A 13885-nucleotide genomic window follows, 5' to 3' on the forward strand; every position below is an offset into this window, starting at 1 on the left:
CAGCTTCTCGAGAGAGAAAGAAGATTCCCACGGTCTAAGGTGTCTCCAGGGAAGGAAGAAGCACTCTGCTACTAGAGTGCTCATCTCTACGTGGCAAGACCCTTCAGAGTCCTGTCTTTTTAGCAGACGTTTTCCTGGCCCTTTAGTCACTTTTTCTGTTTTCCCCACCCTTCTCTTTTTGTAACAAATGAAATAAGAATAATAGATCAGTTGCGAGATCCTCAGAAGGCCTCTGCGGACAGATCCCTGAAGTGACTTGCACACATCATTGCATTCCATCTCACGTCACTCAACATGGCTCAGCCTCCACGCGTGTGGCTGCTGCTCTCACAGACCTGCCCTGCCCTGCCGTACTCTGTTCTGCTTGCCACTGCTGCCTCCACAAAGGGTATCACCTCTACACTGTCTTCAGGAAGAATAATCTGTCAACAGCCTTTGGAAATAAAGAATTAAAAAAGAGGGACACCTGGGTGGCTCAGTCAGCTCAGACCTGCCTTTGGCTCAGGTCATGGTCCCAGGGTCCTGGGACTGAATCCTGCATCGGGCTCCTTGCTCAGCAGGGAGTCTGCTTCTCCCTCTGCCTGCCACTCCCCACCCCGCCCCCAGTTGTGCGCGCCCTCTCTCTCTGACAAATAAATAAATAAAATCTTTAAAAAAGAGAGAAAAGAAAAAAGAAAGCAACAGAGCAAAAATGAAGACTCAGAAATAATCAGAAAAAATGAGTCGCAATGATATTTAATACCATCCTTTATAAAGTAGAAGACAAAATGAGATATTTGCTACTTCAGCTGTGATTGTGACCTTCTGTATCCTTCCTTTGATTTTCTTCTAAACACAGGAATCTTTTGTTGGCTAAATCCCAGAATTTTTTTTTTTTTTTACTCTTGGGCCAACTTTTTGGCTTGCTTGGGAACAGCTGCCGGTATTTCTTTTTGCTGCCAGTCAAAAAATGTGCTCACGTTGGAGGCCTGGCTCCATCCCACCCAGGGTGCTGAATGCATTAACTTTTTCACGCACAGTCTTTGCCAGGCTGCACACAGAAGTCCATCTCAGACAGTAAAGCTCACTGAATCATCAGCTAGCTTGGAGCTGGTGCCAATGTCGGGTAGGGAGACTGTCAACATATTTTAGGAGTCTATGGCAAAGTGATAAATTTTACTATATGCACCGAGTTAATAGGAAAAAGAACACTTCTGAGATATCAGGAAACCGAAAGTGCCATTATTTAATTGCTCCACTCTTGAAAGCAAAAACAACGCAACCTTTGATCTAGTCTGTGATTTGGTTAAAAACCAAAACAAACAAGAATAGAAACATAAGGTATTTACTGATGACTGCCAACAATTTTATTTTACTTTCTTTGTGCTTCTAAGAGCAGCCTTTTCTACTGACAACCACACACCACTCCAATGCCTGGATATGATCCCTTTTATTAAGAAATTCCTGAATCAATTTCCTGGTTTACAGCTTGTCCAACCAAGAATCCAGGTGTTCTCACCATAAGAAGGGTCTCTTTCAAAAGCTGTCTGCTTGTATAACCGTACACCCAACAGAAATGTCAGGGACACCCCAACAATAGAGCTGAAACCTGAGGCAGTTTGGTGACATTCCAACTTTTTGAATGGAATGTGAATCCATTAAGATTATTAGGTAACTTTACTGATATCCTCAAATTTGTGCCAAGTGTTAAAGCTGCCAAAGAAAAGCCAGAATAAAAACTGACTCTTGGATTCCAACTCTGAGTATTTTGGTGTGGAAACTGTATTTTCTTGTAACTCATTTAAAAAACACACCATGATTTCACTGTTTAATTGCAATCTCAGTTTTCAGGAAGCAAAGAGAAACAAGATACATAATCGATGTTTCTCTTCCGTTCGGCTTTCAGCCTAAATGGTCCTGTGCTTTTATTGGCAAAGTAGGACAGGTAATAACAGTGAACAAGAAACCTATTCTAAGAAGAACTGGCTCAAGTGAAGTCCCACTACATCATGAGTGACTCAACCATCTACTCAAGAGTGATTACTCTGCAACGATGAAGCCATGCTAATTGGACAATGGCTTGCTGCCAGTTCACGTTGGCATGACCTACAATACCCTTGGCTGACGGCCATGATGTTTCTCTAGCACACTTTTTTTTTTTTTTTGTAATCTGGATGGGAAGTGGAAATAATTTTTAAAACTCTCCCCAGTGCTATTTAACTTCTTGTCATGAATTAAAAGTTTAATTAAGTACCCTGTTAAAGGCACGGGTTCTATGATTAAATATGACAAAATAATAGTTATGATTACTGATCAAGTGACGAACTTTACAGCTCTGAACTTTGTCTTTAAAGCTATTATTAATCTTAATTGAAATAGCTAAGAGACTCCATAATAGGGGAAAGAAAGAAATGTAAAGGATATTTAATACATATATACGGAGGAGGTTTAAAATGAATAGATGCGCCAGTAACTAATTTTATAAAATGTAATGCAAGCAACTTTACTGTCAAGGCTTTGTTTAAATCCATTTAAAAATGTTGACTACTGAGGTCATCTCCTATGATCTAGCGATAAATAGGTATAGTGAAAAGAATCCTTAAACTGGCTTTGAAATCAGGTCACTTAAAAATAATTTTTAGATACGTCTTAGTTTTTGTCAACTCAACTCCTTCTACTATGCCAAAATAGGAGCGCATTTCTGCTAAGTTTCTTTAAATAGGACTTACTGGCCTCGGGATTTAAAAAATGTAAGAGGTTTGGAAACAGCTTATGCATTTCAGTTTTAAAATTAGCTATTGCTGTGGCTATTTTCACACCAGATTTCCCTCCCTCTGTATCAGCACCATTGAGCAGCCTTTGGAGGTGGAATCACAATAGTATTAGCTCTTCTTTTCTTGGCTTCGCTTTATTACACCCCCATTTGAGACCGAGGCCCAGATTTCAGGGCTGGAAGTCACCTTTGTGTTACTATAAATAAGTTCTGCCTTTAGGCATTTCAAAATTATCCGCATGGTTCTAGGCCTTGAAAACTTCTTACCTGCCAGCAAGTAGTTACCTGGAATATTTTGACTTATTATTTATTTGCCTTTTTTTCATCTGCTGCCAAGTCTCACTAATGCAACCTGGAAAATTGCACCACAGCTTTTAATGAGGATTCTGAGGTAAGAGCCATTTCATCAGAGAAGACTGTGCTTTCCTTTTATGGGAATAATAACACCTCCTGTTTATATAGCACCATCCTTCCAAGAAGTCTAACAGATCACATTTCAACCATCTGAACAGCAGCCCTGCAAGTCAAGCTGGTCACCAGTATGGCTACTCCCTACAAACTCATATTCAAATTGAGGTCATTAAATGCAAAATGCTGAAACCTTCAGAAATGGTGAGAGAGCAATAATCGAATCTTCTACCACTTGCTTGTGTTCTAGGTTATCAAACAGCCCAGCGGTTCTACAGCTCTTTGACTGTCATCTCTTGTAAGACTGTTTCTGAAAAGCCAGGGAGAATTCACAAAGATGAGTAGAAGAAGTGAGCTCGCTCCTCTTGTGAAATCCTGTAGTTCTTTCCTTTCCTGACTGGTTTGCCTCTCATCTCCATGGCCTTTCCTTACCTCTCAATCCAAATATTTCTCCTCTCTTTCTGATCAGTAGGATTTATTCTCTCCCTCTGGCAGGAACCTACATTCAAGGGCTATAAACCTACAGCACAAGGTCAGACCTTGGAGATCATTTTCAGATAAGGATGTGCCTTGCTAAGTTGAGTCTGCCCACTTGCTCGGTAGATCCCATTCTCTTTCAAGTACCTAAGAGCATTGTTTAGCAATTGGTCTTCTGTCTCCTGTACGATCAAGTTTTCTCTCTCTTTTGCAACATTCCCATCAGCCCAAGTCTTAGTCAGGATGGGTTAGGCTGTGCTGAGGAAACAAACACCAACTCTTACTGGCTTAACATAAAGGTTTGCTTCTCATTCATGTCAGAGTCTGATTTGAGTCAGATGGCTCTTCTCCAATTGTGACTCAGGGATCTGGGCTACAGTTCCAACATCTTGGAGTTCTTGGAAATCTCTGACACCGGTTAAATGGATGGGAAAGAACACGAAGAACTCAAACCTACTCTTAACTGTCTCAGACCAGAAGTGACCCATGACTTCTACTCATGTTTCTTTGGCTACATCTATTACATAGCCCCCCTGATTGTAAATTTGGTCTTCCTGTGTGTCCAGGAAAGAGAGGAAACTGGATGTGGGTGAACACTGATGATCTTTACCACAGAGTGCAAACATGTTGGAATTTCTTCCCGCTTAAAACAAAAAAACCAAATGAAACCTTTAACACCATTTCCCTCCAGCTGCTGGCCCATTTTTCTGCCCCCTTTAACTCAAAAAGCCTAAAAAATGTAGCCTACCTTAGCTTTTAAATTCCTTTCTTCCCATTCTCTTTAGAACACAATTACATGTTTTTTTAATCCCACTGCTCCCACGAAAGTGCTCCATGAAATCACAAATGGCTTCCAAACTGCTAGATGGTCAATTTTCAGCCTTCATCTTGGCTGGCTATTAGCATCATTTGACATAGTTGATTACTCTCTCCTCCTTGGAATGCTTTCTTTGCCTGGCTTCCAGCACCTTATCTATTTCTGCTTTTCCTTCTATCTCAATGGCTGTTCCTTCTTCGTCTACCCCATTGGCTCCTCTTTATTTCTCTGACTTATTAATTCTAAAAAGCCCCAAAGTTCAATCCTGGGACCTCTTTTTTCCCCCTTCCTTATCTACACTTATTCTCTTGATGATTGTATTTTGTCTTATGGCTTTCAATATCCCCAATAATCTGGTATTAAAACTTCTATCTCCAGGCTGAAGTTGTCCCATGAATTTCAACCATGCATATCCTACTGTGTACCAGACATCTCTACTTTGATGTTAACACACATTTCAAACATGTTATAGAACTCTTATTCCCATTCTTACCACTTGAAACCTACTCTTCCCCATCTTCACCAATCCCAGTTAATGGCAACCCCATTCTTCCAACAGCTCAGACCCCAACCTTGGAGTTCTCTTTAACTCCTCTCTTTCTCTTCTTCTATCCTATATCCATTCTATAAGGACATCCCATAAGTTCCACCTTAAAAATATCACCAGAATCTACTACTGATCATTACTCTACTGCTATTATTCTGATCGAGGCTATTGTGTCATGCCTGGGTTGTTGTCTTAGCATCTTAAAGTGTTTTCCTTGCTTTTGCCTTTGCCCTCTCTCTCAATCCATCCATCCTTTCCTTTCCTTTCCCTTCCTTCCTTCCTTCCTTCCTTCCTTCCTTCCTTCCTTCCTTCCTCTCTCTCTCTCTCTCTCTCTCTCTTTCTTTCTTTCAGATTTTATTTACCTATTTGACAGAGAAAGATTGAGCGCATGTGTGAGAGCACACACAAACAGAGGGAGTGGCAGCAGAGGGAGAAGGAGAAGCAGGCTCCCCTCTGAGCAGGGAGCCTGATGTGGGCCTCGATCCCAGGACCTCTGGATCATGATCTGAGCCTAAGGCAGATGCTTAACCAACTGTCCCTCTTTCAATCTATTTTCATATAGCAGTCAAAATGATCTTCTGTGAAACCCTCCAAATGGCCTCCAGATCATTCCAAGAAAAGGTAATGTGTCTAAAAGGTGCCTAGCCTGGTCCTGTTACCTGACGTGCCTCCTCCCATTCTGCCACTTGCTCATTCTGTTACTGTGTGTCAATCATGCCAAGCCCATTCCAGCCTCAGAGCCTTTTTCCTTACTATTCCTTCTGCCTGGACCACCCATATGTTAGCATGGCTGGCTCCCTCACCTCCTTCAAGTCTCTACTCAAAGTCCTCCCCTCGAAAAGGTCCTTTTTAGCCATACTTTCTTTCTTTCTATCTATCTATCTATCTATCTATCTATCTATCTATCTATCTATCTACTTATTGAGTATAGTTGACACTCAATGGTACCTTAGTTTCAGGTGTACAACATAGTGATTCAATAAATTTATACATTATTCTATGTTTACCACAAGTGTAGCTACCATCCGTCACCACACAAGGTCATTGTTGACCACTGTATTTAAAATTGTAGTGCCCTGACATTTCTTAGTCCCCTTCTATTTTATTCTCGATGGTATCTAACCAAGTACATGTTATATTTATTTTCTGTCTCTCCTCCCTCTCCCTCACTGGAATATAAACTTAGTTTTGTTCCCTAGGTTCACCGAGTAGTTAGAACAGTGCCTCCTGGTAAATAGCAGGCCCTTGTACATATTTGTTGAATGAATGAAAAAATGAGTGAGGAAACAGAAGCCCAAAGAGGCTGACTGGCCTGGTCAAGACCTTATATGCCATTAGCGCCAAGGTTCAGACTGTGGTTTTCCCCGAAACTCATGGCTGATGCTCCTTAAATCTAAAATTTTGCCCTTTACTCTTCTTCAGAGTTTTGTCTAGGTGGTGAATAGGGTGAGGCCAAAGGGCTGGCTCTGTGCTCTGGGATGCGTGAGTGTTTTTTTCTTCTTATCTTGGTCATGCCATTCCCTAAATACCTCAATTACTGTTTCCCATCAATCCTCACCTCTCCTAAAGTTATACTCAGGCTAAGAACACTGTTGGCAACATCTGCTACAGTGCTAAGGACTTTCTGTAGTATTACACACTGAAAAGACTGTCCAAAGATAATCATGACGATCTTATTGCTTCTTTAAAAGACTGGACCTAAGCCATCCCGGAGACATTAACAGCTTTCATCTCTTCTAAAAACTTTCAGTCAAGAAGATTCTATAATTTCCTCATTGGTCTCTGTGCTTGGCAGTACTACTGCAGAACATTCTTTGTTGCACCCCATGGTTAAGACTTAACAACAAATGCCTTTGCTTCAGAATCCTTCTGGGTCAGTTTTCCTTTTTGTGTAGCACTGAAAAAATGAGATCTGCCCTAAAATGTTGAGAGAGAGAGAAGTGAAAGAGAGAGAAAGCAAAAGACAGAGACAGAAAGTGAGAGAGCCAAAGTTTGAAATATATTTATACCTAAGAAAGCATGTGGTCCACCTGAAGGGGCATACTTACACCCTACCCAATAGCTATTCTCTGCATGAAACCTCCCCCCTTTGCTAGAGGGTGAAAGACCATGGGCAGTGAGCCCAAAGAAAGGTGGTAGAGATTTGGCAATAACATTTTTCCCTCCCCTTGTTTTAAAAATATTTATGTATTTTTCACAAATAAAAATTATATATATTTAAGGTATACAATGTGATGTTTTGATATGTGTATATATACTGTGCAGTGATTACCACAATCAACTAATTAACATATCTATCACCTCCCATGGTTATCTGTGTGTGTGTGTGTGATGAGAACAATTGAGATCTATTCTTTTAGCAAATTTCAATTATATAATACATTATTATTAACTACAGTCACCATGCTGTACCTTATGTTTCCAGAACTTATTCACCTTATAACTGAAAGTTGGTACCCTTTGATCGATATTTCCACTTTTGCCCTACCCCCTCCCCGAAGCTTCTAATAACCACCATTTACTCTCTGTTACTATAATTTGCCTTTTTTTAGATGCCACATGTAGTGAGATCCTACAGTATTTGTCTTTCTATGTCTGGCTTGCACTTAGCATAATGTCCTCCAGGTTTATTCATGGTGCTGCAAACAGCAGGATTTCTTTCCTTTCCTGAATACTGTTCACACACACAGCACCTTTCTTTATCCAGTCATCTGTCAATAGACGAGTTGTTTTCATATCTGGGCTATTGTGACTAATGCTGCAGTGAACACGGGAGTGCAGATATCTCTTTGAGATAGTGGTTATATTTCCTTCAGATATATATATCCAAAAATGGTATTGCTGGATCACCTGGGAGTTCTATTTTTAATTTTTGGGGGAACCTCCATCCTATTTCCACAGTAGCTGTACCAATTTACATCCCCACCAACAGTGCACAAGGGCTGGTTCCCTTTTCTCCACATCCTTTCCAGTACTAGTTATCTTTTGACTTTTTGATAATAGACCTTGGCAATAACCTCTTAACAGCCGCTCTTCCTCTGGCATTCTGGGAGGGAGCCAAGCAGCCCCATAAGGATGGGGCTGATAGGCAAACCCACTGTGGGCTCCATGTCTTCTAAGGAAGCACACCCTGTTCCTGCCCTCTGTACTCGACACACCATAAGACTGAACTTCAGGGTTATGATGCCACTTCCAGCATGGCTGGCATCCAGCCCAAAATGGTCTCCATGACTACAGCTAAGGAGGTGCTTGTTGAGCCAACTTTAATACTAATGAGCAGTGTAGTAACGGCCTTGCAAAGCTTGGCACATCGACCACTTTCTCTTCATCTCTTAGCACAAAATACACTTACTAATTATAAACTAAATGATCTGTTTTATTATTTATCCAAAGTACTAAGTACAATGCCTTATGTCTTACTTTTTGCTGATACACATTCTTGGGTGTGTTTTTCAATAGGGAGCCAACACTCAAGTCATATAAACTCTAGGGACTATCTGTCATTCCACTTTAGAAAAAGAGAGAGAGAGAAAAAAAAAACAGAAAAGAAAAAAGAAGAAAAAAAAGAAAAAAAAAAAGAAGAGCAAGACATTTCAATTACTCCTTGACTTCCAGAAGGAGGCCTCTATTTTTTGTTTTGCTCCCTTTTAGTTTAGAGGCCATACTGGGCACTGTGAGTGTGGCTCTAATTTTCTAGTAAGAGTGTTGCCCATGGGGAGTCAGGATTTTGGAGTAGAACTGCACAACTGGACAACTAGATACCAGAGCTGGGGTTTGGCCTAAACTGACCAAGTGGGAGAGTGGGAGGGGCAGCAGTATGAATCTGGAAGTTTCTCAGTCCAAGAAAGAGCTTTCAGACCAGCCATGAGGGCCCCCTGAGAAGCACAGAGGCTGGCTGGCTAGGAAGCATAGAGGTGGGCCAAGTGTGAACAAGGCTGGGACAAGCCAGAAGTTGATTTGAACTTGGTGACAGGATAACGATGAGGTTTAAAATTTTCCAAGGAGCTAATCAAATGTTTTTTCTCTTTTTTTTTTTTTTTTTAAGATTTTATTTATTTATTTGACAGAGAGAGAGAGAGAACAAGTAGACAGAGCAGCAGGCAGAGGGAGAGGGAGAAGCAGGCTCCCCACTGGGCAAGGAGCCCAACACGAGGCTCGATCCCAGGACCTGGGATCATGACCTGAGCCGAAGGCAGATGCCTAATTGACTGAGCCAACCAGGCGCAAATGTTTTTTCTTACATCGTATGAACTGAATGCCAGTTAGTTCCAAGCAGCTACTTTCCATTTCTATCGCAATGTTTGGGATGTTTGCTTATTCACTACTTAATTCAAATTCTAAAGTCATTCACTGAGCTAAGTGGGACAGTGACCGTAGAGCCTGCAAGGACACTTTAGTGTGCACACAAGGAGAGAAAAACAATGCTTAGCACTTGGGGCCACAGGAGGGGGCTCTGAGCAGAGGGAGTGGGATCTTGGAAGGAGGCCTCAGAAGCAATTACAGGTCCACAAAGGAAAATGCCACAGTGGCTGGCTTGCATGCCCCATCGGCAAGATACTTAAAGCTGGGTTACTGACAATATGAATTCATGTTTCATAGGACGGAAAAAAAATCTGGTTATATCTGAAGGTTTCAGGTACCTGAGCACCAGGTTTTAATGGTTTGGAAACGTAGATAATGTAGAAACAGCAATCATTTTATGTGACTAGGAAGAAAGAAAATCAACACATTGCAAATTCCCACTGAGCTAGAACACAAACAAGCAAAAAGGCCACATAGCAGATTTTTGTGTGATGTCTACACAATGTGTCTCTTGCTCTAAAGAATCCCTAATGCTGGGGCGCCTAGGTAGCTCAGTTGGTTGAGCATCTGACTCTTGATTTCGGCTCAGGTCATGATCTCAGGATCTTGAGGTCAAGCCCCTGAGTAAGGCTCTGTGCTCAGCAGGGAGTCTGCTTGAGATTTTTTCCTTCTGCCCCTCCCTCTGCACTCTCTCTCTCTCAAATAAATAAATAAATCTTAAAAAAAAAAAAAAAGAGTCCCTAATGCCAAGGAAATAAGTGATTATCAGGGATTCGATCCAAAGAAACTTTTATTTATGACAGATGCATTTATATTCTGGTTTCCTTTAAATTTTACTGTCTTGGTATTGTATTATGATGAATAATTCAAGGATTCCAGAGTTTTAGGGGTTTTTATAGGTAGAAACTAGGGCTCAGAGAGAGGTTTAAGTGACTAGATCAGGATCCCAGAGCTAACTGGGGCAGGCCAGGGTTTAGGGCACATGGTCCCAGAAGTCTCGAGATGGGGCCAATAGTCACTGAAGAGAGACTAAATTACATAAAATATGATTTTCATTTTAAATATATTTTATTTATTTATTTATTTATTTATTTATTTATTTATTTATTTATTTATTTGACAGAGAGAGACAGCCAGCGAGAGAGGGAACACAGCAGGGGAGTGGGAGAGGAAGAAGCAGTCTCCCAGCGGAGAAGCCTGATGTGGGGCTCAATCCCGGAATGCTGGGATCACGCCCTGAGCCGAAAGCAGACGCTTAACGATAGCGCCACCCAGGCGCCCCCGTTTTAAATATATTTTAATATAACCTAATTTTTTTGAAAATCAGTAAAATACATATAAATGAAATAACTCTCAAACAGATATAAATAATAAATAAACTATAAGCTCCATCCTCTCCCCAAGATCATTTTGGATAATTGGAAGTTTTCCAAATATTTCCAGGGAATTCCAGAATTGGAATACATCGCAAAGTCACTCTTGCTGCCCATCTAGAGGAGAAAGGGTCTTGGGTTTGATGAATGCCTACTATGGGGCAGAGACCACGCTGAGAACGACGCGCATCATCTCCCCTAGTGCTGGGTTCAACATTCGCCCACTGACATGGCTAAGGACAAGCCCGCTCCGGGTCACGCCACGGCTGCCATTCCCTGGCCTTCACACACTAGTTGGTACATAAGCTGCCCTCCCTACACCAGCCCTGAGTACATTATCTGCAACCAATGTGTCCTTTTGCCTCTGGTATCAGGATCTTTCTAGTTATCTAATTCGCAGGGGTGTGAGGAGTGGTATTGGAGCCTTTCATGTGGGTACATAAAAAAGAAGAATGTGAAATGTTGAGTGCTTATGCAGTTCTTACTATTAGCTAGCCACTCTCTTGTTCTGCAGGGCTGGATCTGGTGACCCTCTCTGACCCCTGTGACTTGTTTGCATGTTTGTTTTTTATGTTGAATTTGGATGCCTTTCCGTGGAGCGGGTGCTTGCCCCGCCACGTCCTAGTATCTTATATGCATCCTGCTTTATTCATTTATATTATCTGCCAGGCCTCTGGAGGCACTTGGGTTTGTGACCCCAGGGATCTAATGTTAGTTGTACTCATTAACACCTCACGTCAGGGTCACGGAGTCTCTGGTATTTTTCCGAGTTGCTGTGAAAAGCTGCTTAGTTGCTGTGGGTCACTGCACAATGCTGGGGCTCCAGTCACGTAGATTATGGATTTGAGTTGTACTTTTGGGAACTGTGCAGTGCACAGCCTGCACAACTGTTATTGGTGGCCCTAGTGTCATACACTGTATAGACGCACAGCGAAAGTTTCTGGACCTGAACACAAAGTGTAAAGCTGCTCAGTGTTAGCCTTGGTCCCATGCTAATGAAAGGGAGCGAAGATGATGGAAACAGAGGAATTGTATACACAGTTCAAAGGTGACCAATCTAATGTTTTGTCATTATGAAGCCCATCTTTTAAGCTCTTGCTAACTTAGGCCATCTCAACAGAACGGGTCCAGCTACTAGTGTCCCTACAGTACAGATATAACTGTACTCACTGAAGTAATTAAGAAACACGAGTAGGGTATTTTCAACAATGGTGAGAAAAGCACGTTTGCACTTCTTAGAATCCTACTACATTAACTGTGAAAATTACTGATTGCTTTTACTTTTCCCCCAAGCAAGGAAGGTGCTGTGAATACTCTCATTCTTTTACTCTCAAGGGAAACCAAGTGCTCCTTCAACCATCTGAAAGAGAAAAATCATAGCCACAGTCCCAGTGACTCAGATCCCACATCTAGGACTGTGACAAACTTTGGCTCTACTACTCAAAACCTGAAGAGTAAGTGAACTAGAAACTACGCGTGGCTGTGAGCCACAGGTGAGGTGAGGTTCCCTGACGGAAAGACGCTCTGCTCAGATTCACGCGTCTGAGATTTTAAGTGCATCAAACAGAAACTGGCTACGCCACAAACCTAACAGTTTTGGTGACCTGGACATCAGCGCCTGAGCAGGAGTGGGGCCCAGGGTCCACCCTCTAGCTCCTAGTCAGCCAACTGTCGACAGGGTAATAAACCTCCACGAGCAACCACACGAGTGAACCAATCTACTGTACCTCTTCAGGCAAGCTGACCACCAAGTCATGCTTCGTCTGTCCAACCAGCGCCTGCCAGAAGTATTCACTGCATGCGGCCAGCACAGCCCGGTGGGCCCGGAACTCTTTCCTCTCCACGATCAGAGTCACGTCACAGAGAATATCCTTTTTCCGCTGGTCATTGAGACCCAGCAGGATGTTGGTGCAGTGGACTGTGGACTCATACACATACATGGGGGAGTCAGGCTTCTCATCCACAGACATGCCGTTCACACCCTGAAAGAAAGAAAGGCGGGGTCACCAGAGCTACCTGAGTCAGATACAGAAGGTGAGAAGCATGCCCCAGTTCCTGTGTCCCATGGCCATGAGCCAGACAAAAAGGAGAACTGTCCCTTAGCATAGTCATGCTCAGCATAATGAGCTCAGAAAACATATTTGGAAAGTCACGTTCAATGGCTGACTTTCATCCTTTCCACTTACTGCGTCCTTTTACCCTGTGGAAACAAAGCTAGGTCTCTTCATTAAACGCCCAAAACCTTTAAAACACCTATCTAAAACTTGGTAGTTTTGATTTTGTTAGCTGACTGAAAAAGGAACTTCCACATATACATGGTCCCAATTCAAGTACTGATTGAGCTTTGTGTTAAGGGGAAATGAATCATTTTGAAGCATTTGCAATGCCCTCTTGAAGTACACGTAAGCTCCTGGGTTGAACTAAGACGCCAAGCAGAATACATCTCTAATCACAATACGTAACTGAACAAGTAAACTGTATGTTTACTAGAGAGTCCGTACAGCAAGCTATCACAGCTGTCCTCCGCCACTTCAAGACAAAGCCCAGCCAACAGAACGCTGTGGTTGCTCACGAAAAGCTCTTGAAAAGAGTGGACTTGTGCTGTCGTTATCTCAGCAGACTTGATATACACCCTCTTTAAGGAAACACAATATATCACATTAAGAATCATAAAAAAGATGTATTCCACAGTGACGATTACTTTTACAAAAGGGTTCTCTGCTTCAAGAAGTATCCACTGATGTACTTTAAAAAGGAGTATCTGTAATTAATTTACATAAGATGGTTTTTCAGGAATGTCTACTACTAGTATGAATTCCATAAAGTTTTACTTTCCTTCTGGCTTCGTTCTGATTTAAGAACTTTAACCCACAATAAATTGCTTATATTTGTAGTGGGTAGTTTGATATGTTCTAGCATATATTTGCAACTGTGAAACCATCCTCACGATCAAGACGGGGAACATACACTACATCACCAAAAAAATCTCTCGTGCCTCTTAATAGTCCTTCCCTTGCACTTCTCTGTACCCCCCCCCCACCAAAACCACAGGTCTGCTTTTTGACACTATATATTAGTTTGTATTTTCTATATTTTATGTGAATGGAATCATACAGATTCTATTCTTTTCTGTCTGGCTTCTTTTACTCAGCATGGTTAGTTTGCAATTCACCCATGTTGTTGCGTGCATCAAATGGTTGCTCCTTTAT

The 13885-nt window shown here is 41.9% G+C and overlaps 1 protein-coding gene across 14 annotated transcripts in view; it reads right to left on the minus strand.

Moving 5' to 3' along the window:
• Positions 1 to 13885, minus strand: part of BACH2 (BTB domain and CNC homolog 2) — a 376418-nt gene that overhangs the window by 68476 nt on the left and 294057 nt on the right. For 13 of the 14 annotated variants that reach the window (XM_034670825.1, XM_034670828.1, XM_034670834.1 and 10 more), the window contains one exon: positions 12404 to 12658. In XM_034670825.1, the coding sequence (XP_034526716.1) occupies positions 12404 to 12658 (255 nt within the window). Of the gene's footprint in view, positions 1 to 12403; positions 12659 to 13177; positions 13335 to 13885 lie in introns of those variants that run through there. The other variant, XM_034670835.1, reaches the window with a different exon arrangement.

Source organism: Ailuropoda melanoleuca, chromosome 10 (genome assembly GCF_002007445.2).
Source record: "Ailuropoda melanoleuca isolate Jingjing chromosome 10, ASM200744v2, whole genome shotgun sequence".
Classification (NCBI taxonomy): domain Eukaryota; kingdom Metazoa; phylum Chordata; class Mammalia; order Carnivora; family Ursidae; genus Ailuropoda; species Ailuropoda melanoleuca.